We start from the raw sequence: 22,681 nt of genomic DNA, 5'->3' as shown, positions 1-22,681 counted from the left end.
CTCATTATTGGCTTCATTTTGTGCTTTGTTTTTTTTGTGGTTTTTTTTTTTTTTGTTCGGTTTGGTGGGGGGGGGGGTGGTGAAAAAAGCCAGGGAAAATTCTTTCTATCTCTTCCTAAGTTAAGGTGCAGTTTCTATATTCCTTTAAGATGAAGGACTGCAGATACTACAGGTGCCTCCTTGACCCACGTAAGTGCGTGTGTATGTTTGTTTCTTGTGCATATTCTCATCTGTGCTTTGGAATCACAATTTTCCCCATAAGATTTTAAGGTTATTTTTCAATTACAGCCTTAGCCGCAGACTGCAGTAACTGGGGAATAAAGAATTCAGGTCCTCATTCCTACATTTTGTATGTTTTGACATCTGCATAAGTGAGTTAATTTTCAGAAACATTGATCCTCCATGGCTCTAACTGCCTTCAGCACCTTAAAAAAAATAGTATACACAATACATTAAAAACCTGTGAGAAAAAATATTGATTTTGCCTCACATTAAACTTCCAGACTATCAGAAAATACTAGGAAGTGTACAGAAGATAATTTAGGAAGTCTGAAGGCTTTTCAATAGAACATTCTATCTGATGAATAAAATAGTGAACATAAACACATGAATCTTCAGAATAAGTAACCCTAATAATTGTGGGGATTTTAAATGTGAAGTAATGAGAGTTACATAAATACAGTCTACTGGCAGGAAGACACTACAGCAATGGGAGTTAAAATCCCATGATAAATTGCTATGTATCAACTGAATAAATCTTATTAAAAAAAAATTGGAGGGTAAAGGAAAATTTTCAGATTTTCCATCTTCTGAATGGAATCATAGTTACAATTGTCTGCTATGCTGTGAAGTAGTTACCAAGAAATTGAATTTAAACATTAGAAGACAGTGTGCTACCAGGGATAACAGCTCATAATAATGAGCATTGCTATTTTTTACACACACAAACACACACACACACACACACCCTTATATGGAACAGCAGTCAATACACTTTTAAGGCAAATCACTGTAGTATGGCTGATAAGTAACAGGTTGCATCCGCTTACCTGCATGTCTGCTTTTCCCTTTTGGTGGTGAAACCAGATGATAACATTCAAAAATCACTTTAGGCCTAACAGACTTGATCACATCCTTTTCACTTCATGCCAGTTCTTAGGTATAGACTTGCCAAAAATAATCTGTTACTTTTCCAGACTTTGGAAAATGGGGATTACCTATGTAATATCTCCCCCTCTACTGCTTTCTTGCAATATCTCTTGTTTTGTTTCAAATCACACTAATGAAGTATATGTGACTGAGGTGAAGCTCATATATTCTTTACAAGATCTAGTAAGTTCTAAGTCTTCTTATATATAACAGGAAGCTTTTCCCTATCAGCTTCTTATTTCACTGAAACAGCCCATGGTCCTGAAGGAACTAAGTACCAACCTCATTTGAACTCTACTAACTAACTTTGCCATTTCACTCACTGTGTCTGCCCCAAAGCACTTGGCACTTACTCCCACCAAATTATACCTTCTATTTGTTAGCCATGCTATCAAAACAGCATTACCAAAATTGCTGGAAACCCCAAAGTTGTAAAAACACAAATTCTCTGAATATTTTATTTCTATCAAGTTAGAAAAAAACTTTGGTTATCCAAGCAATTTTTAACAAAGAACTCAAAAACTTATTAAAAACATAATTAATCTTTTCTGATTTATTTTATTTTCCATACTTCAGATGTACAACATTAGTTTTATATATAAGTAAAAATAACTTACCAAAATCCACAAGCTTGACTCCTCCTTCAGTGGTCAAAAGGATATTATTTCCCTTAATATCACGGTGGATAGTTTTGTTTTCATGCAAATGCTGAAGTCCCTGAAAGATGAGATGTAAACATGAACTTTCTACTAGCACTTCTGTCCTCTAGACTACAAAACAGAAACAAAAAAGTAGCAGAGAAGTGTGGAAAACCATAAAGCAGATTTGTTTTTTTTTAATCCAAAACCACGGAGATGTCATTCTTGCTGGAAAAAAAAAACAAACCAAACACTTAGCACAACCTAAGAAATAGATGTTTTTTAATTAGTCCATTTTATGTCAAGTAGAAATTTCAAGATGAAAGCAGAAAAAAAGCACTATAACTCTACATTCTATATGACACCTTTAGAGTATAAACTCAAAGAAAACTGCCAGGGCCTAAATTCCACTGCAGAATATCAAATTCTGGTTAAAAGAAAATGAAAAATAATGACACTTGATCTTGAACAGCAACAAAAAAAGAAAAAAAAAGGATTCTTGTAGTAGTGTTTGAATTCACTCAATCTGTTGATCATCTTACTATAATATTTCAGATACAGACATAAGAAAATGAACAGTATTTGGGGCGTATTTCTGCTATTTCTCAAAAGCAAAGCAATTCTGATGCAGAACTGTGTTTACTGAGGAAATTAAGCAATAGTCAGAAATAAATTTTCATTCTCTTAATAATGAAACATAGTAATTCTTCTTCACCTGAAGACATGATCTTCATTCATTTAAAGAAAAAAAATACGAGCTGAATACTGACAGTCCTTTCACTGAGAGCTTATCTTACCATCAGAGCTTCATGTAGAATGTAAGCAATTATAAGTTCATTCATCCTTTCGCCTCTCTTCAGAAATCCTTTCACAAGATCAGTCACGGATCCTCCATTGCACAGCTACAAAATATGAGGGAAACAGAAGAAGGAATTAAGAATGTTGGAGTAGCCACCTGGTTGTAGTTTTCAGTGGGGTTTGTATTTGTAGCCAAATGAGCTCCTATGAAACTGGCAAACGACAAACTGTCCTCATGTCTACCATTTGTACAAACAACATACACAGCAACTTTTGCCATTTTTTCCCACTATTTTCTACATTTAATTATTCTTGCCCAAATACAAGCACAGCAGTCTGTATCTTTGTTTCCCTATATACACGATCGCTTTTCACTGAAACAGAAGTGGCTTCTAGTGCAATAACTTTGCTTCAAAGGCATGTTCTGTGGGCCATGCCAATTGCTTCTTATATCATCATGTGCAACTCACCAGCAATGCATTGATTATTACTGCATCAATTCTCAGGTACAAAAGCCACATAAAACATAGAAGGGATTTAAAGACAGGCAGCAGAGAAATTCTCCCAACAGGAAAATGGTGTCCAAAGGGAAAGATGCCCTCTTTGCCAAGCAGCCCTTAATTCCTAGCGTAGAAGGATGTTATACACAAGGGACGGGCATCACTGAAGATGATGAAAGCACCATGGAAAGGTAGGTCTCAGCTCCCACTGAAACAAGGTGGGCCAGGGTTGTAAGACTAATTACAGCCACTGTAGTATCAACCATGTCAGATTCTTGTTCTAGATGCAAAGCCACAACCTACTCTGGATAAACATTTCTCCCATCCAAGGTCCAGTTAGACGATCATGTCCTGTCCCACATACCCAGGAAGCAGAGATTTGGCCTTGCTCCCTGAAAAAGTCAGTGCACCCACACTACCAACAGATTAGTTTAGACCTGCAATATTTCATATATTCATTTTTATCACTTACAGTTTTTCCACAGGAAGAAGCAACAGTGTAGCTTTAGCAGCTTTAGCAGCTTACTCTGTAGCAGTTACACACCCGTAAAGAAGAAATTGGTACTTAAGCCCTTAAACTATCCATAATGCACCTAATACTCATTGACTGTACCTCTGTAAACAATACTCATTGATATCACCTCTGTAGAGGATCAGCTGCTTCCAATAGGACAGTGAAATAAATTGTAAGTTTAATATTATATCATCCGGTGGCTTTCCAAATGACAATAAATACTCATGTACGACATTTTACCAATACAGCGCAAAACAGTAATTCCTTTTGACTATGTACTTAGAAGTCTACTCAGATTAAGGGCATAACTTATAAATAAAACCTTTCAACTGCATAATTCCAGACATCAGATACCCTTTATATGATGTTTTTAAACTGTTCTCCTATACCTCTACATTTTTTTCTGTGCTGCAATTACAGAAAGACTTGCACCTTAACAAAAAAGCATTTCATAGCCCTTTGTATCCAAACATTCCAACAATTTTCTGACTACCTTTGGAACCGCTGGGTTGCATTGAACTTGCAGCACAAGAAGGCCCACACAAAAACTATTTAATACGTAAATCTTGGTGAAAGATGTGTCCTGCATCAGGTCAATGAAGGCACTGGTCTGATAGATGCCGAGCTCTATGACAACAATCTTAGAACTCTCTTAATCTCAGCCTTACTTCAGTGGGACAACATGCATGCTTAGAGAGCGAAGAACTCATATGCTTAAATGATGAGATTAAGCACTTTGCTGGATTAGGGTCAGATTCCCAAGCAGGATTTAATTTACTGTCTTTAGCCATGCTGGTCTGCCTTCTCCAGTGACTTTTTCTAGTTACTTTTTTTTTTTCTACAATAACATTGTCTTCCCTGGGTCTCTATTGTTTTAACTTTGTGACATCATTGACACGTTTAATCAAACCAAATGGATGTTGACAATTCTGGTCAATGTAATGTATTTGCATTTCAGGGCACTGAAACTGTTTCACAAGTGACAAACCACTTGTGAAATAAATTACATATATGATATTCTTAAAACTATTTTTCTTCATTATCTAATATTAAAATTGTGCTTTTCGTAGGTGGATATTCTTCTGTTTTCTTTACAGAGCTGGATATCTGCTAGTCTTTCTGTTCAACGTAAGGAAAACTAGCCCAGAAAGGAATATATTCTTTTTCTAGGTAGGAGAAGGAAGAAACTATAGCCCAGAAATTACCTTCTTCAGTGTTTAGGCAGTAAAGCCAAGACTGAATTTATTTGCCTGGGTCAGCAATGTGGTTTTTATTTTCTTAAACATGTCACTTTAAATAATTTTTCTACCCCTCTCATAAGATAGAAATCCCTATTAGGAGATAAATATCAGTATTGTAAGATAAAACTTAATTAAAATATCAGGTTATTTTTCTACAGGCTAAACAAGTCCTCATGGGTAAAATGTTGCATCTGGTCTCATTTCCTATTTCTACCATCTATTTTGTTGCAGGTGAAGCTGCCACATGTCCCTATTAACTATGCACTTAACCAAAGTTCAAACGGTGATTCTTTCTCCTGACTCTGGCTATCAAATTGCTTGTGTGTTCAATGCAAGCTTATCATAAACACCTCAAAAAGTCCCTCTCCTAACAGGATCCAAAAAAAAAAGGACGATACTCCTGCCTGATGCAGTACTGGACCATATTTGCTTGGGAATCTGAGTAGACAGGGCAATACATTATTCTTGGGGATGCTGACTAGGATCTAGTTCATGACTTAACAACTTAAAGGGGAGAAAAATCCCTAAACCATTAAAAAAACCCCACATTTCTTCTGGAACAGATTATCTGCAAGTCTGTGTTATCTCTGTCCCTGGAGATAATTCACAACTTGCATGCAGTCCTTCAATAAGAGGTGATAGGGTCAGCATTATTTAGCGGTACTGCCAGAATGGAAGTTTCCCGGTGTGCTGTTAAATATTGCAGCTTATAATTATGCTTCTTAGTAGCATACTGTCCATAGTAAGAAGCTGTGAGGTCTCTTACCAAAGTTGTTGTGTTGGAGTTAAGCCAACTGTAATTCTTGGATGACAAGGAATCATGAAAGCAACAGAGATGGTTTAAAAAAAGATCTTTCCAGTGAAGCATCTAGAGAAGAGAGGTGCTGGTAGCTGTTATTTTGTTGCAAGCACTGTGAACTCACATGATCAAACAGCTAATCAGTCTGTGTCATAAGTCCACATCATTCAGTAAAAGCTCCTCAGAATACCTTGATGAAGGACACTATAAACAGACAACATGAAATGCATGGAGAATCTGCGACACAGACACAGAGTAGAAGCTGTGTGTCTATCTGAGCTGTGTGCCACAGGGATGCTTCCTAAAGGTCAAAGTAACTCACCAAGTCTAATGCCTTTCAACCTGTCATGAGACATGTTGACTAGGGTCTAGCTCATGACTGTGAAGAGAGTATTAATCCTATTTCCCTCTCCCACATTCAAACCACTCATGCACACATTCTCTATTACGTGAACAGATGCATTTCTTGTGGTTTGTATCAGTTTTACAATACCTATTTTAAGTAGCTAGTAATTCCAGGAGGAAAAATGTGCATGGAAGAAGTGTTGGTGGCCTCTTTAGTAGTAGTAGGTGTAAACTGAAAGGACTTTCTCAGTTTGGTTCTCAGTTACCACATACTCAGGTATGTGAAGTGCATAAAAAAACAAAGCCCTTCACTCTGAACTGCTTTTAGGAAGTCTGCAAAGGCTGTATTTTCCCAGCAAAGGATAGAAATCCTCTTTTAAGCTCTTTAAATAAACTTAATTTAAAGAAAGAGACTTTTGTAAATGTCCAGCCTGTCAGACATGGTAAGGGAAGATATTAGTGATCCTCCCACAAGGATGCTACTTAGAAATGTCATTGTGATAACTTTGTACATGAGCAATTTTCATCAGTTTAATCTTAGCCACTTTTTCTATTGTTCCCTTGTGATTTACAGGTATTTTAGTTACGGGCAGTGTTTTCAGTGCCTGCAATGACAGAATGCAAATATTACCTGCAAACACAAGCAACTAAAAGGGCGGTAAACTGAACCCTGCAGGCTACCTAAAAGGGGGTGGAGAAGACAGACAGATGCTTCCCAGAGGCACACAGCAAAGGATGAGAGGCAACAATCCCCAAATGCAAGATAGTAGATTCCTACTGAACATAAAGGAAAAGCTTCTCCAACAAAAGTAGTTAAGCACTGGAACAGATTTTCTAGCAAGTCCGTGTTATCTCCATCCTTACAGATAATTCACAACTTCCATGGCAGAGACCCTATGTAAACCTGTAACATTGGAGTTGAACATCTATGAGCAGGGGGCTGGACCCAATAATCATCAAAGGTTCCTTTCAAACTATAGTTTTCTATAATTCATAATATTTGGATTTTAATATATTCAGTCCCTAGTTCAGGTATTTAGACAGCAGTAATGGGGGAAAGGACTATGGAAATCTTCCATACTCAGACCAAGGGAAAGAATAATTTGAGAGAAGTCTCGATCCATGTGAAAACCTGCATGCAAATGCTGTAGCTCAGATGGCCATACATAGGTGTGTCAGAAGAGGTGGTTGTGAGCCTTCTACAGTGGTAGCGAAGGGTTCCTCCCTTATGATTTTCCAGCACTCAAAAGGCAAAGACTCATACTGGGATGACATACAGTCCTCCACCCACCCATCTGCCACAATCCTGTACTACTTTAATTGAGCTATTTGTATGCAAAGATCTCTTCAGCAATAGATTTATAAAATAGCATGATTCTAACACATGAAATGTCAGTTAAAATTGCCATCACATCACAGTCATCCAGGTGTTCTTTTTAGGTCATATTCACTCCCCATCTGACCCAGCTGATCTATTTCTCTCTGTTGAGCTCTTCTTGATTCTGATACCCATTGAATAAGGATTCAGCATTGGCTTTGCTTTTAAGAAAACTAGCAGCTGCACCTTTGTTAGGGCTATTATAGCCTTTAATCATCCAACTGCTCCTGATTTATGCATCTGTACTAAGCTGTCAGGTAACATTTGCTTGCATCCTGCAGTTGTCAAGGTGCTTTCATCTTATTTCATCAGCTTGGATGAGAATAGCAGGGCAACTACAATTACTACCTGCCTTGTCTTTAAAGGCTGCACGGGCATAAATGACTGGGTAGCACATCACATATGCACAACTTAACAGCATGCGCAAACAATAGTTACAGAAAAGTCATATTGTCACACCTCGCTTTAATGTTATCATACATAAGAATGCTAAAAGCATCTTAGGCACTAATCTCTACTTTTTTCTCTATTTTTTTTTTTTTTTAGAATAGACTAATAATCTGACCCGTTCCATTGATCTTGCAGTACAGAAGCACTGCCAGTCTCTGAGCTGACTCTACCTTCCTTTTAGTACTGACAGCTGTTAAGAACAAAAGATTCTTATTTGCTGCTGTTTTGTTGCCATAAAACTACAGAAACATAGGAGTAAAAGGGACTCCGAGAAATAATTTATTCCACTTTATTTGCATTGCTTAGAAATCTGGTACTTTCACAGAATCAGATAATGGTTTGGGTTGGAAGAGAGACCTTAAAGATCATCTAGTTCCAATCCCCTTGCCATGGGCAGGGACACCTTCCACTAGATGAGGTTGCTCAAAGACCTGTCCAGCCTGGCCTTGAACACTGCCAGGGATGGAGCAGCCACAACTTCCCTGGGCAACCTCTGCCAGTGCCTCACCACCCTCACAGTGAAAAACCTGTATCTAATCTAAATCTATCCTCTTTCAGCTTAAGGCCATTCCCCCTTGTCCTGTCACAACAAGCCCTTCTAAAAAGTCCCTCTCCATATTTCTTGTTGGCACCCTTTATGCACTGGAAGCTGCTGTAAGGTCTTCCCTGAGCCTTCTCTTTTCCAGGCCAAGCAAACTCAATTCTCTCAGTGTGCCTTGATGGGAACGGTGCTCCAGCCAGTCCTTGACAGATATTTGTCTAATCTGCTCCTAAAAATCTCCCACTAAGAGAGACTCCAATCTTTCTAAGTAGCCTGTTTCTGTGTTTCACTAGCCTGAAAGTTAAAGCGTTTTTCCTACTACCCAACCTGAATATTTTTTGCTTCCAATAAAACTGCTTTATTTTTGTCCTTCCCTCCAGTAGTCTTTGATAATGAATTATCATTATTCTCTACTTAACACTATCTCTGTCAGACTACTGTCATGGTATGTCATTCTTTTTTTTTAGGCTGTACAAACTTAGTTGCTGAAACCGTTTGAAATCATCCATGTTTTCTAAGCTTAGACTGCCTGAAATTTGCCACTGATGTTTGCTCCAAACTGCATACAGAATACCTTTGGAACTCTTGTCTTAGCTGGGAAGAGCTGAACAAAAGACTCTCCATTTCTTCTTCCCACGGATAGCAGTACTTTTCAGACCTTTGTTTTCTGTGATTCAAAAGAATCCCTCCAGTATTCACAACAGTGAATCTGATGCTACCCTCCAATGTGCCTGTAATTAAACTAGGTTTCCACTCCCAACTTTTTATGTGGACTTTGTTTCATCACCCAAGTTATTAATGAACAGAGCAAAAGTAAGATGCCCATTTGAGAATCTCCCATCCCAAAAGTGAACAACTGAATCCAGTTTTATGAAAAAGAGGTTATCTGCTTTATTGTTTATGTATTTCCACATTTTCCTCACAAGAATGTCACACGGGACCATATCAAAACCTTACAAAAGACACATCTCATGTATTGCTTTCCCCTTGCTACACCAGTTATCCTGCTTAAAGAAAAGATTTTATTAATATGATTTGTTCTGGCACAATTCAAGTCGACCACTTATCACATTACTGGATTCTGAGTATTTCTACAGTGGTTTCTATTAACTTGTGCTGGCATAATTGTGGAAATCACAGTTAAACAGGCTGGTTTGTATTTCCCTAGGTCATTATTTTTTCTCCCTTTGTGTATTAAACATTCTTGTATCCCATTTCTCTTGTGTCTTAGTAATATAATCTTGTCTTTACCACCCTCCACATTAGCCTCTCTGAGTTTATCCTTAAGTGCCTGTACTTTAGCTGTGCATTTTTGTTTCTCCTATTCGAAGGTATTCTGAAATATTAAAATAAACAAACGCTGAGCCATTCTTACTCATCTCATACTGTGGTGTTTTTTTTTTTTCTTTTCTCTACATCAGCTAATTTGCTATTGTGTATTTAATGTCTTTTAATAACTGCCAGCTACCCTGCTTTCCCTCATTTTTACACTACTTTACTAAGCACAGGTACTTTTCAGTTTGCCAAGATGGGTAAAGCATACTCTCCTGAAGCTCATTACCCTTACCCTACACTTTCCTCAGAAGAGTGAACAAAATTATTTTGGTATATTTTCCACTCAAACTTCTTCCTTCCATCTTCAACTTTTCAAATGAGTTCTCAATTAAAATGAATCAACCTGATACAGCCAGGTCCTCAGTCACTTTCTTTGTCTTGTCTCCAAGACAGAATTTGATGGACTGTCCATCTCACTATGCCGGCTGTCACACAGGGTCAGCCGTGACCAGATCAACTCCTGTTCTTTGCCTACGGTGTGACATGCTTTCGTAAGTATTACTGCCAAAGAGCACATTCCACTGACAGTACCTGATACCTAGCACAAATACTTGAAGGTCCTTGTGAAGACTTATGGGGAACTAAATCAGTTTCTTCAACAGGCCAAGTGGTTCAACATGCACCTCCTGTCTGTGCAGCGCAGATTTAATTTCACCTCAAATGGAAGAAAGATATACACTGGGGTTCCTATTTTTCCTAATAGCAATACAAGATAACCATAACCAAAAGAAACTATAGCAATGCCCTATGCTTTTAGGTAAAGCTGATTATGTTGAATTTTGCCCAAATGAAACATATCACTAAACCAGACATCCTTCCAGAGTTATTTAGCTTCAGTGATCACAAACCATGTGGTATTTATAATTTTGCTCTCTCACATGATCAAGCACCTTCAGGGCTGTGTTAGTCACAGCCTCATGGGTGTTTTGTTGTTACTTCTGATTTCTTCACTTTCAGTTTGGCTTTTAACTTCTTATTTTCTTTGTCAAGTGCATGCACTGACAAGACAGCCAGCCAGAGGAAAAATTTGCCTATTCCATCTTATTCCATCTTATGCAATCAGCCTTCACAGATGCTTATTTTTCTCAGGACATAGATATCTCAACCTCACACTGTGGATAAACAGAAAAAGCCGCATCTATGCCCATATTGTTACTTTCTAAATTTCTGCTTTCAACCTCAGCATAACTGAATGAAGTCACTGGACTTTATATAAATGGGAGAAAAAAAAGCAGTAACCCCTCAAGGCAGGATTTATTCTGTTCTAAAGCATTTGTTGCTTTGTCTCTAACAGAATGAAAAAAAAAGCAAGTAAGGCAACAGCGCTGTACAAAAGGTTTACGGGGAACATCTTGGCTGAATTCCCCTGCTAGCTACTTCTGATGCAAACTTCATATTGCACCATCCCATAATTCACATTCTTTATGTTACAGTACATTTACATCCCCATGAAGTTGCTAATGAAGAAATTAATGTTATCACTTAGAATCATAGAATGGTTAGGGTTGGAAAGGACCTTTAGATCATCAAGTTCCAACCCTCGTGCCATGGGCAGGGACACCTCATGCTAAATCATATCACCCAAGGCCTCGTCCAGCCTGATCTTGAACGCTGCCAGGGATGGAGCATTCACAACCTCCCTGGGCAACCTATTCCAGTCCCTCACCACACTTACAGGAAAGAATTTCCTCTTTATATCCAATCTAAACTTCCCCTGTTTAAGTTTTAACCTGTTACCCCTTGTCCTTTCACTACAGTCTCTAATGAGGAGTCCCTCTCCAGCATCCCTATAGGCCCCCTTCAGATACTGGAAGGCTGCTATGAGGTCTCCATGCAACCTTCTCTTCTGCAGGCTGAACAGCTCCAACTTTCTCAGCCTGTCTTCATACGGGAGGTGCTCCAGTCCCCTGAACATCCTCGTGGCCCTCCTCTGGACTTGTTCCAACAGTTCCATGTCCTCCTTATGTTGAAGACACCAGAACTGCACACAACACTCCAGGTGAGGTCTCACAAGAGCAGAGTAGAGGGGCAGGATCACCTCCTTCAACCTGCTGGTCACGCTCCTTTTGACGCAGCCCAGGATACGGTTGCCTTTCTGGGCTGCGAGCGCACACTGAAGCCGGCTCATGTTCAGTTTCTCATCGACCCAAGTCCTTCTCCACAGGGCTGCTCTGAATCTCTTCTCTGCCCAACCTGTAGCTGTGCCTGGGATTGCTCCAGCCTTGCACTTGTCATGGTTAAACTTCATGAGGTTGGCATCAGCCCACCTCACAAGTGTGTCAAGGTCCCTCTGGATGGCATTCCTTCCCTCCAGCATATCAACCGAACCACACAGCTTGGTGTCATCGGCAAACTCGCTGAGGGCGCACTCAATCCCACTGTCCATGTCAGCGACGAAGATGTTGAACAAGACCAGTCCCAACACCGATCCCTGAGGGACACCACTCGTTACTGGTCTCCAGCCGGACATTGTGCCATTGACCACAACTCTTTGTGTGCAGCCGTCCAGCCAGTTCTTTATCCACCGAGTGGTCCATCCATCAAATTGATGTCTCTCCAATTTAGAGACAAGGATGTCATGTGGGACAGTGTCGAATGCTTTGCACAAGTCCAGGTAGATGACATCAAACTGCTCTACCCCGTCCATCAGTTCCGTAGCCCCATCATAGAAGGCCACCAAATTGGTCAGGCAAGATTTCCCCTTAGTGAAGCCATGCTGGTTGTCACCAAGCACCTTGTTGTTCTTCATGTGCCTTAGCATGTCTTCCAGGAGAACCTGCTCCAAGATTTTGCCAGGCACAGAGGTGAGACTGACTGCTCTGTAGTTCCCTGGGTCATCCATTTTCCCCTTCTTGAAAATGGGGGTTATATTTCCTTTTTCCAGTTGTTGGGAACTTCACCTGACTGCCATGATTTCTCAAATACGATGGCCAGCGGCTTTGCAACTTCATTCGCCAGCTCCTTCAGGACCCGCGGATGGATCTCATCAGGACCCATGGACTTGTGAACATTCAGATTTTTAAGATGGTCTCAAACCAGTTCCTCTCCTACAGTGGGCGCAAGGTCTTCATTCTCACAGTCCCTGCATCTGCCTTCCAAGACTTGGGTGGTTTGGTCAGAGCCTTTGCCAGTGAAGACCGAGGCAAAGAAGTCATTCAGAACCTCAGCCTTCTCCAAATCCCGTGTAGCCAGTTCTCCCGAGAGCTTCCTGAGGGGGCCTACATTCTCCCTAGTCTGTTTTTTATTTGCTATGTACTTGTAGAATCCCTTTCTGTTATCTTTAATACCTCTAGCTAAGTTTAATTCTAACTGGGCCTTAGCTTTCCTAACCTGGTCCCTAGCTTCCCAGACAACATCCCTGTACTCTTCCCATGCCACCTGTCCTTGCTTCCACTTATTATAAGCCTCTTTTTTCATTTGAATTTTCCTCAGCAGCTCCTTATCCATCCAAGGAGGTCTTCTGGCCCTCTTGCTGCACTTCCTTCTAGTTGGGATACTTGTCTACATATCTTCCCCAAAAGAGTATACAGCTGAACTGGCATCAAGTTATGGTTTGGAACAGTGCTATATAAAGCAACTGAGATCTAATTCACCAGATAATACATTTACAATAGAAAATCTGAAGAAGCTTCAGCTTCTGAAGGAGTTTCAACTACAGCTTTGCAGCCTGACAACGGTGTAACACTGGGTTTAAATTTATTTAAAAAAAAAGAAATAAATTAAAGGATCACTGTGCAAAATCACGACTAACCTAACTACAAAACTGAAAGGCACTAGTCAGTTATGAGCCCAGAACTTTCTGAGCAAATGCAAGAGGCAGGTTATCAAGACAGAACATTTTGATACTGAAAACAGTGAAATTCATCATTTTATTATACACAAGGAACAGTGGTAAAAAAAACATTTATAGTGCAAAACCATTCACTTGGCAAAGGAGAAAAACCAGGGCCTAAGTTAAGGATCAGTAATGTTAACGGAAGTATTTCTACTGACTGCTGCAAGCTTAGCTGAGGCTCTGGAAAACACACAGAATCTTGTAAGCAAATAAGGCAGCCTGTGGTGAGTGAGCACTTCACAGATTTTACTGCTTGCTCAGAATCACGTTGCTTTTGTTCACTCTTCACCAATTAAGAAAAGTTTCAAAGCAGCTTCCTCCTTTGTAGCATCATTTCTATATGATTTGGGGTCGAGACAATAGTTCCAAGTACTGCCATGTCCACACTACACATAATTCATTTTATGTCTCTGTTCCTGCATAAAGACAATAATTTAGTGCAATTCACTGTAATTTAAATTACTGCCATAGAAATCTTCTCTATTGAGTTTGAAAGAGTGGCTGATCCAAACAATGAGGCTTGTTGAAAGGCTCCTTTTAGAAAAGGAGTGAAGCTGAAACACACTCAGCCAAAACGCAATTCTTCTTCCAGAAGCGTGCAGGAGAGGTCAGCTTAACTGCTCTAGGAGTTGCCTGCCTCTCTCTGGTGACTACAAAAGGAGACACCACAATTCCGTAACTGTCATGGGACCCTATCACAGCAACAAGTGTCCTGAAGATCATTCCAAAACATTCTTAAAGAGAATTTTGTAAGAACCAAAAAGATGCTAAATTCAAAAGACCTGGGATCTTTTTAAATAAACTACTGGAATGATTAACTGAGAGACTAGATCAGACAGGACTGAAATTAGAGTGCTCTGTAAACCAAGCTCTTTCTGCTCGGTATGCAAGGCAGTTCCTTGCTTCCAGGGTTTGGTTTCACCAAAGTCAGCAGCTCTGAACTGCAATAAATGCTGACATCCTTTCTGGAGCCCAGGAAGCTTTTCTTTTTGTCACCACTGACACCTAGCTACTTCCTGCAGGTCCTGGCTCCTTGTTCCTTGCTACACCATTCTTCTTCTATAATCTGTCAACTCCAGCCCTCTCTGGACAACAAAAGACAAGGATGAGACCTTTCTACACTACAGACATATCCATTTGCTCCAGTCACTCCCTGTATAAAGGGACCCAACCTGTAAACTGAGAACTAACACAGCAAAATTATATTGTCTATCACACTCGAATTTAAGCGTTTAAACCTCAGATGTCTGAAGCATAAAGAGACAAGCCTTAGCCAAAGCACTCTTAAGATGATTGATGCCATTCCTCACTAGAGCTAAAGAAGGTCTGATAATCTGGAATTTCACCAAAAGCTATACAAATGTAGGGTTTGGATTTGATGGTGGGTTTCCTGTGTTTTCAGTAACTTCACATCTTTAGTAAAACTGTGATCAAAAATGTATAAAAAATGAAATGATGTTAAATATTAGAATGTGAGAGCATAGTATTCACATGCTATTCAATGTGGAATACATGGTGGAATGGTAAAACTCTGTTTGTTTGTTGTTTTTTTTTTTTTCTGGGCTTTTGCTTTACTCCACAGTGGCAAAACCTGTTAGTTTACACAGAACTAGCTTTTTGTATGTGCAGTATTCTCCAGCAAGGTGGGCCATAATGTATGCTCACTGCATGTTTAAAAGATGCAGACTGTGGAAACAACAGTGTAACACGAAATGCTCATTATTACAAAAATTACGAGTTTTTACTAAAACTTTGAAGCATGAAATGATAGCTGTAGCCACACAACTTTGATCTTGAGAAAATAGGATATAATTCAAGAGTGAAAAATTGCTATAATTGGGAAGCAAAGAGGGATACATTAGAAATGGAGAAATGAAGGATAATTCAGACTTGTAATGGATCAAAATATTCAGAGTTAGTCTGAATGGAGCAATTATAACCAAAGACATTACTGAAAAATGATCCATGTTGAGAAATATGAAAAAAGCAATTTTCAATAGTTTAATTTTTTTTTCTATATGTGTCATTTTGAAATACCTGATAACATTTAGACAAATGACAACTCACTTCCCCCACCCCACCCGCTGTAAACTCCAAATGGATGAGTTATTTTCCACCATGCTTATTTCCTGAAAGATTATTGTTTTAGACTAAATCTTCCACACCAAAAAAAGATGCATATATTCTTTCTTATTATAGCTGTTATCATATATTCTATTATACAGATCAACTTCCAACCAAAGGCTTTTTTAAACTCCACAAACTTGCCTTTATTCCCTTAGATGGAAAAGTATCTGCATATATTAGCTGCTGTATCTTACAAAAGCACCCCTCAGTGATGTGCTTCAGTGGTGATCTTGGCAGTCCTGGAGGAATGGTTGGACTTGGTGATCTTAAAGGTCTTTTCCAACCTAGTTGATTCTATGCTTCTATGACTGTAAACATGCCAAAGGAAAATCCTAAGTAAATTATTCATTTGTACATACCACAAGGTCTTCTATTTCATGTGAAAGAGAAGTAACTGATATAGTAGTGTCTCTAGTTTATCTCGGATAGGCTTATCTCTTTGAAAGCAAAAATGAGACTACCAGGTCCTGCTTCTAGGCATTCCCACAGATCCTGTGGGGCTCACTCCAGCAATTGCTTGTTACTCAGGGAGGCCTTGCACAAAAATGCGTATCACTGAATTTGTTTTTTCCCACTCTTGCCAAAACTGTCCCAGCAATAAGAAAAACACCAGTTTCCACACTCTTACCCATTCCTTATAATTGTATTATTTTTTAAAGACAAAACCTTCACTTGAATGGACTTCAACAACTGAAGTCCCAACAGCTTTGATGACATGAAATTGCCTGCTAAACTTCAGATATGCTAGTCTAAGTCACTCCCACTCCCACCATGCAACATCCAAAAAAGGATATTGTATGATCAGCTTCCACCCAGGCTCTGAGCCTTCCCGAAAGCTGTGAGGCTGCAGATATTTTCAGCCAAATGTGTTTCCACATCAAGAACAAGCACCACCTGCTTTGCAACACTGACAGCAGTTCCTCTCTCCCTCTTCCACACACCAAGAGGTGCTGTGAACAGTGACAATACCATTAGCTGCGAAAGAAGAGAGACCAAGCTAATGGAGAGAAAAATGTTTTACAGCCATCAGGATTCATCATGGCACTGGAAAGCGCAGGAAAAGACAAGGACAGAACTACCTGCCTTGCTCTGAGCTTTTCTTTTCTGTGCCTAGCCTGCACTGGCACAAACAGCACTCTGAAGCAGCAGTCTGTGCCCAGATGCAGAGCCTCACTGTGTTGGCCATACGTGAGTGACAGCACATTCTGACCGCAAGAACCATAAGCATCTCCTGCCTCATACATGTTACAGGATTCTTTGCCCTTTAGACTGGGATATAGGAATGAGGTGAAGGCATTGATAGCCTGGTCAAGAAAGATTATCAAGATACAAAGTTTTTAAAAATACTGATCTATTTATATAACACAGAGAACTTGCCAGTCTCCTTATAGGGCTCATAACATCAAAATTAATGAGTCAGAAGTAAATATATTGTTGCCTACTGCAAAAAGGATCTCTTTTCGGTTTGGGTTTTGTTAGGCAGGGAAGGGTGGTGGTTTTTTTTCCAATTTCTTGTCTCTCTTCATGTTTTACATCACCCAGTTCTGGAGTTTTACATCACCCAGCTCTCAAACAGCTGAAGCTTCATCCACATTAAGCTACAGAATAGCAGTGAAATATCTGGGTGATGTGCCTCTGCCTTTCTTAATGCATGTGGAGGTAAGAAAAGGACCTGAATTTCATTAATACATTGTTGTCCTGATCCTGGAAATCCATATTGTGTTTCTGACCATTTTAGCCTTCTTCTTTAAAAAAGAAAAATATCGATACCTAGAATATTGGACAGTGGTTTCTTCTCTTTTGTAGCAAACTATGCTGCAACTTAGGATTGCAGTGTTAGTATATCAGCTCCCAGCAAAAAAAAAAAAAAGATAAATCTCCATTTCTCAAGGCAACTGGACCTGCTGAGAGTGGTATTTTTTGTATTTCTTTAGATAAATATACTTCATAGATAGAATAGCATGTAACAGAGCAGAGAAATTTATTTTTTGTTGTTGTTGTTCTTTAAACAAGAAAGATGCACTTCAGTGAGTTTCACCATATGTTAGAATTACATGTGATGTGGAAAAGGCAACGTGATCAGAAACTCTTCCATGTAGAGTAGGTCAGTAAAGAATCCAAGACTATTAGCCACACTAGATTTGGGCATTAATTACACTATTTTTTCTTTATCTAACACATATGTAAATTATGCTGCCACTGTTCATTTATGATTCTGTGAGGAAAATTTATACATACTTCATGAATTCTAGGGCTCTCTTTGTGACCAGAGTCAGCATTTGCAAACATCTGGAAGCATCCGCTATGCTAAACTTCTCTCTCCAAACAGCAGATACCACAGTGCAACAGCACAGCAGACTCACTCCAGACCAGATGCAGCAGTGCAGATGTATTGTTCAGCATTCTTCATTTTACCCAGGATTTACTGCAACATCATCTTCTCTTGGCCTTAGTGAGTTCTTAGCACTAACCAGCCACCTCTGACCATGCCACTCTTCCCCTGAACCCTCATGCTGGCTGCCCCTTCTCAATCTCATCAAGCATGAGCTAGTTCCTTTTACTGTTGAGTCCCACAGCAGCCTTTCCTTAGGCAGCAACAGATCTACTCCTATCCTCAATTAACTGAGTGCTGGCATCCATTACTAGGTAACTGTAGGCATAACATGTTTTCTTTTCTGCTTTGAAGGAGCGGCCAAAACAAACAGAAAACCACAGCACTATCCTCCTTCAAATCCTCCTTAATAACTCTCCCCTGCTACCCCTGCAGTGACAAATGCTTGCAGCTGCTTGAGATCACCACTGACTTCTGTTACCTTCTTGGCTCTCCATTTCCAAATCCATTTGTTGTATCTGGCTTAAAGCTTTGATGTAAGCTCTTGCTAGGAAGGCTCACTTTTAGGATTGGAAAGGAGTAATTGATGGTCTATACATTGTGCTGAGCTCTCTATCTCTGGGCAAATTCAAAAATGTAATTCTTCTAAAGGATCTGCATAAAACCAGAAAGGAATTATATCAGAGGGTCTCAGCTTGTTACATACACATTATATGTGACTCATGGGTCAACTGCAACAGCCCCTATAACTGGTAACTGAGTGGGAACTACACTGGTTTCTACCATGCGTCCATCACAGAACAACATTTTCTGTTAGACAGGTTCTTTCTCAGTTCCTATGATTTTAAGCATTTTGGCTAGATGTGCAAGCTTTCCTGGGCCAGCCAAGTCACTGGAATTAATCCAGTAGCAATGGGCTACCATTACCCTGGTACAGCAGGTTGGCACTTTAATCTTTTTTTTCCATATGGGTCTACCCCAGTTTTCCATATGGGTCTACACAATTGCTACACTGTCCTCACTCCGATTAAATGGAATCCATACCACGGGTCTGTACTTTGTCTATGTTTCTGAAGAGAGTACCAGGTGGATTGATTCACTAAACTTTTTTGTGTTCCGTTTAATTCAAACCCTTCTGTTTACTGGGTTCAAAGATTTTGTCCTTTCTGAAGAAAATGTAACACAAATAGAAGCTTCCCAAAGATTTAAAAAGAGAATTTAGATATTCCTAAGTTCAAAATTTTTCCTCTTGATGTTAACTTTGAAAGATCAAAGGAAAGTAACAAATTTGAACCACTTTAGGCAAATTTTAAATCAGCAAACACAGCTGCCAACCGGATCACCATAATTCTTTATTATAATCTTTCTGCAATTCTTTTGAGTTCTCAATGTCTGGTTAGCAGGTTCAATTAATATCAAGAAACACTCAGGAGATCAAAATCAAAGTACACCACTTTGCCTGCAACAATGTAGAATGATACAAGCTACCAATGCATTAAACTAATTAAAACAAATAATTAAAACTAAGTTATTTATTTTAATTAAAATAAATTATTATTTAATGCATTTATTTTCCCATGTTAAAAGGTTGAGGGAATGGGAAGGCTAACGTGCCACTTCAGAAAAGCAGATTCAAGTCACAAGCTATTCTACAGTTTCACGTGGTTTCTCTGATGAAGGTTACCCTACAACAAGAAAAGGTTTCTGCATGAGAACAAAGATGAATCAGGTTCATTCCAGTCAAGACTGGGCATAACCAATGCCTGTACAGATTGCACCGGCTACTGAAATACCATTTGTGAAGGTACTTTAGAGCTGATCAGAAAACAGAGCTAGCAGTCTACTGGTAACTGTAACATATTCTTCCCTCTCAAATGAACAGGATTCTATATTTATTGCCACACACTGAAAAATATTTAGATTTGGAAATGTTTTCCTAATGTTGAAAACATTATATTCTACTATATGGAATATTATATATAGAAATAAGGATATAATAATGACACAAAAATTAAACTTCCATGCTCTAAAATAAGACTGTATGGCATGGCAGTAGCATCAAGTTTAGTGTGTCCATAAATGGACAGTAACAGAATAGTCTGGGACATCCTTAATACAACAGTCATGGTTGCTGGAGAGCATGAGGGAAATTGACTGAATAAAACTGGACAGACTCTTCCTAAATAGCATCTTCTAGTGCCACCACAGGAGACAAAATACTGTGCGACACAGACCACTGGTCTAACTCTGCAGGGCACTGTAAATGTTCTCAAAATGGTCATGTACACACTAGGAGACCAAAACCACCTAAAAAGAATATTTTGTCAGTCTGCTTGACATTCAGCACAAAGGGATGCATTTCTGTGACTTCTTGGCAATTCCCTCCACCTCTCCAGAAATGAGGGGTTTCTACAAAATGCTTTGATGTTACAAACCTGTATTTTTGGGTGGGAAGCTGCTCTATTCAAACCATATTTTTTTTTTAATACCAAGCTAAGGTTTAACTCATTAACGCAATTTTTTTTTTTCCCCTGTAAAATAATGCCTGTTCCTTCTATTTCCTATAAAAATATACTGAGCTTACTTATGTGGCTCACAAACCAAAATCCATCTCATATATGGCATGCATAATTTTGTCTTTAAAAAATGGACTAAAATGCTTCTGAAAGGTCTACATTATCTGTGTAGGAAATGAACTATAGAAATATGTTGCATTATGATTCTTGGTCTCTGGCTTACAGTAGCAAGTAAAAGCTGCGTAATACCTACCGTTTACCTTGCTGTGGTATTTTCAGCCTTCACACTGCCTTGACTAGTTTGTTATTTGCACCAGATCTTGGGCAAGGGCTGTGCCACTTGTTCTCCTACCTGCCTTTGACCCACAGGCTCATGTGTAGGGCCTAATGTTTTATCTCTCTGTTCCATCCTCATCAGCTGATTTCCAGTTATCTGAGATCTATTCCCTTCTGAACTAACATCCAGAGCAAAAAGAAATGGTCTACAGCACATGCTGCCTTAGCTGTGTCATCATGCTGGTCATGTCTGCTGACATGAAACTGCGAAGTTGATTCACCCCAAGTACATACTCAAGTGATTTCAATGCAAACTCAATAGGCCAGTTTCTTCTGCTTGCAGCTCTGGACACATGTGACAAAGCTTAATATACATGGCAAACATCCTCCCTCCACAATATTCTTCATTACAAATGTGATTAGAACAGCATCAGCACAGGAGCAGATGTTCAGCAATCTGAGTGCAGCCTATGGAGAGGGGGGATTACTGAAGTGAAAGTCAAGTACTGTTACTTTGAACAGTTGATAACTTTATTGAGAGAAGGAGATGAGAAAGTTTTCCTCCTTGATATCAAACTCAACAAATCTAAATTTCAAGACCGGATTTCCTTCTTCGGAGAACACAACAGTTCTGAAGTGAAAATGCTCTTTTATGATAAATTAAATTAAAACAAAACAAAAACAAAGCAATGGAAACAGAGTTCTCTGTAATCTAAAGCAAAGACTAATCACCACCTCTATGAATTTAGACACAAATTTTTAAAAAACCCTAAAACCAGAAAAACCAAAAAAAAAACAACCCAAAGCAACAAGACAGAATAGAGATGATTATGATATTTTCATTCTTATCAACTCTAGGACACCTACAAAACCATTGTGAAAAAGAAACTGCAATGCCTCTATAAAGGTGCATACAAGCTGAAAGGAAGGTGACACTTTAATAGAGGAATCTTTTCCACAACAGTTTTCTTTCACAGATACTTTTACTAAAGGGAAAGCTTCACCAAAATCACCACTGGAATTTATTTTTCTACTTCTGGATGTCTACACACACACCCCAACTGAAATCCATTGTATTCATGGATCTACATGTGCAGTGACAAAAAGCATCCAGGACTATTCCACACGCTCATACTAGCAGTTGCACATGTAGAGATTGGCATACAAAGAATAAATATAAAAGTTATACTCTGGATGTAGGTTTGTGGTTTTCACATTAAGAAAATAAATCCATGTGAAATATAAAAACTAAAATATAAACACTTCACTGTTTCCTCAGAGTCTGCTCCATCCTGGCAGTTTGGCATCCATCCTTTACAGGCCAGAAGTTTCACAGATGAAGTTTCAACTGCCCAGCAGACACAACAGAAGCTAGATCTTCAAAGATGCTCACTGCACAAAGAGCTGACATCTTTTGATGTCAGTCTAGCCTAATAATTTATTATTTCCAAGGCAAACTATTCTTAAAAACATCTTCCCAATGCAAGTTAGAAGAATTTGGAAAAGCTTTTAGAACTTCAGTATTTTTAGAGCTTTCCATGATTAGATAATATTATATCACTGAGATATGTGGCAGGAGATTTGTATTCACTTACCTGACAAATCATAAAATACTATCAATTCTCCAATCTCAACCTTATCAAACACCGATCAAACATCAGCAACAGCTTTGATTGTTATGAAAGGCACACTATTCCTTTCAGAGACATTCTTCTTTTTCCTCTGGGGAGACGAGGCAGTTTTTGCAAAATAGGTTATAGTGGATCTATAAAAACTGTAACAATCAAGCTCTTTGCTCCCAGACTAGTCAAAACTAAAGACTGAAACACCCAAATCACAGGCGTTACCTTGCACTGACTCCATTTGTGGAAATCCTGCTGCATTCAGCAGTATCTGGGCAGTAGCCT

At 39.1% G+C, this 22,681-nt stretch overlaps 1 protein-coding gene across 3 annotated transcripts in view; it reads right to left on the bottom strand.

Moving 5' to 3' along the window:
* MYO3A (myosin IIIA) overlaps window positions 1-22,681 on the bottom strand; it is a 116,294-nt gene that overhangs the window by 82,537 nt on the left and 11,076 nt on the right. For all 3 annotated transcript variants that reach the window (XM_057432486.1, XM_057432489.1, XM_057432488.1), the window contains 2 exons: window positions 2,585-2,689; window positions 1,767-1,866 (listed from right to left, as the gene is read on the bottom strand). In XM_057432486.1, coding sequence (XP_057288469.1) covers window positions 1,767-1,866; window positions 2,585-2,689 — 205 coding nt within the window. The remainder of the gene's footprint in view (window positions 1-1,766; window positions 1,867-2,584; window positions 2,690-22,681) is intronic.

Source organism: Pezoporus wallicus, unplaced genomic scaffold (genome assembly GCF_028554395.1).
Source record: "Pezoporus wallicus isolate ANWC-B61680 ecotype Strahan unplaced genomic scaffold, APGP_CSIRO_Pwel_v1 scaffold_2584, whole genome shotgun sequence".
NCBI classification, from domain to species: Eukaryota; Metazoa; Chordata; class Aves; order Psittaciformes; family Psittacidae; genus Pezoporus; species Pezoporus wallicus.
This window is presented reverse-complemented; position numbering and strand designations above follow the sequence as displayed.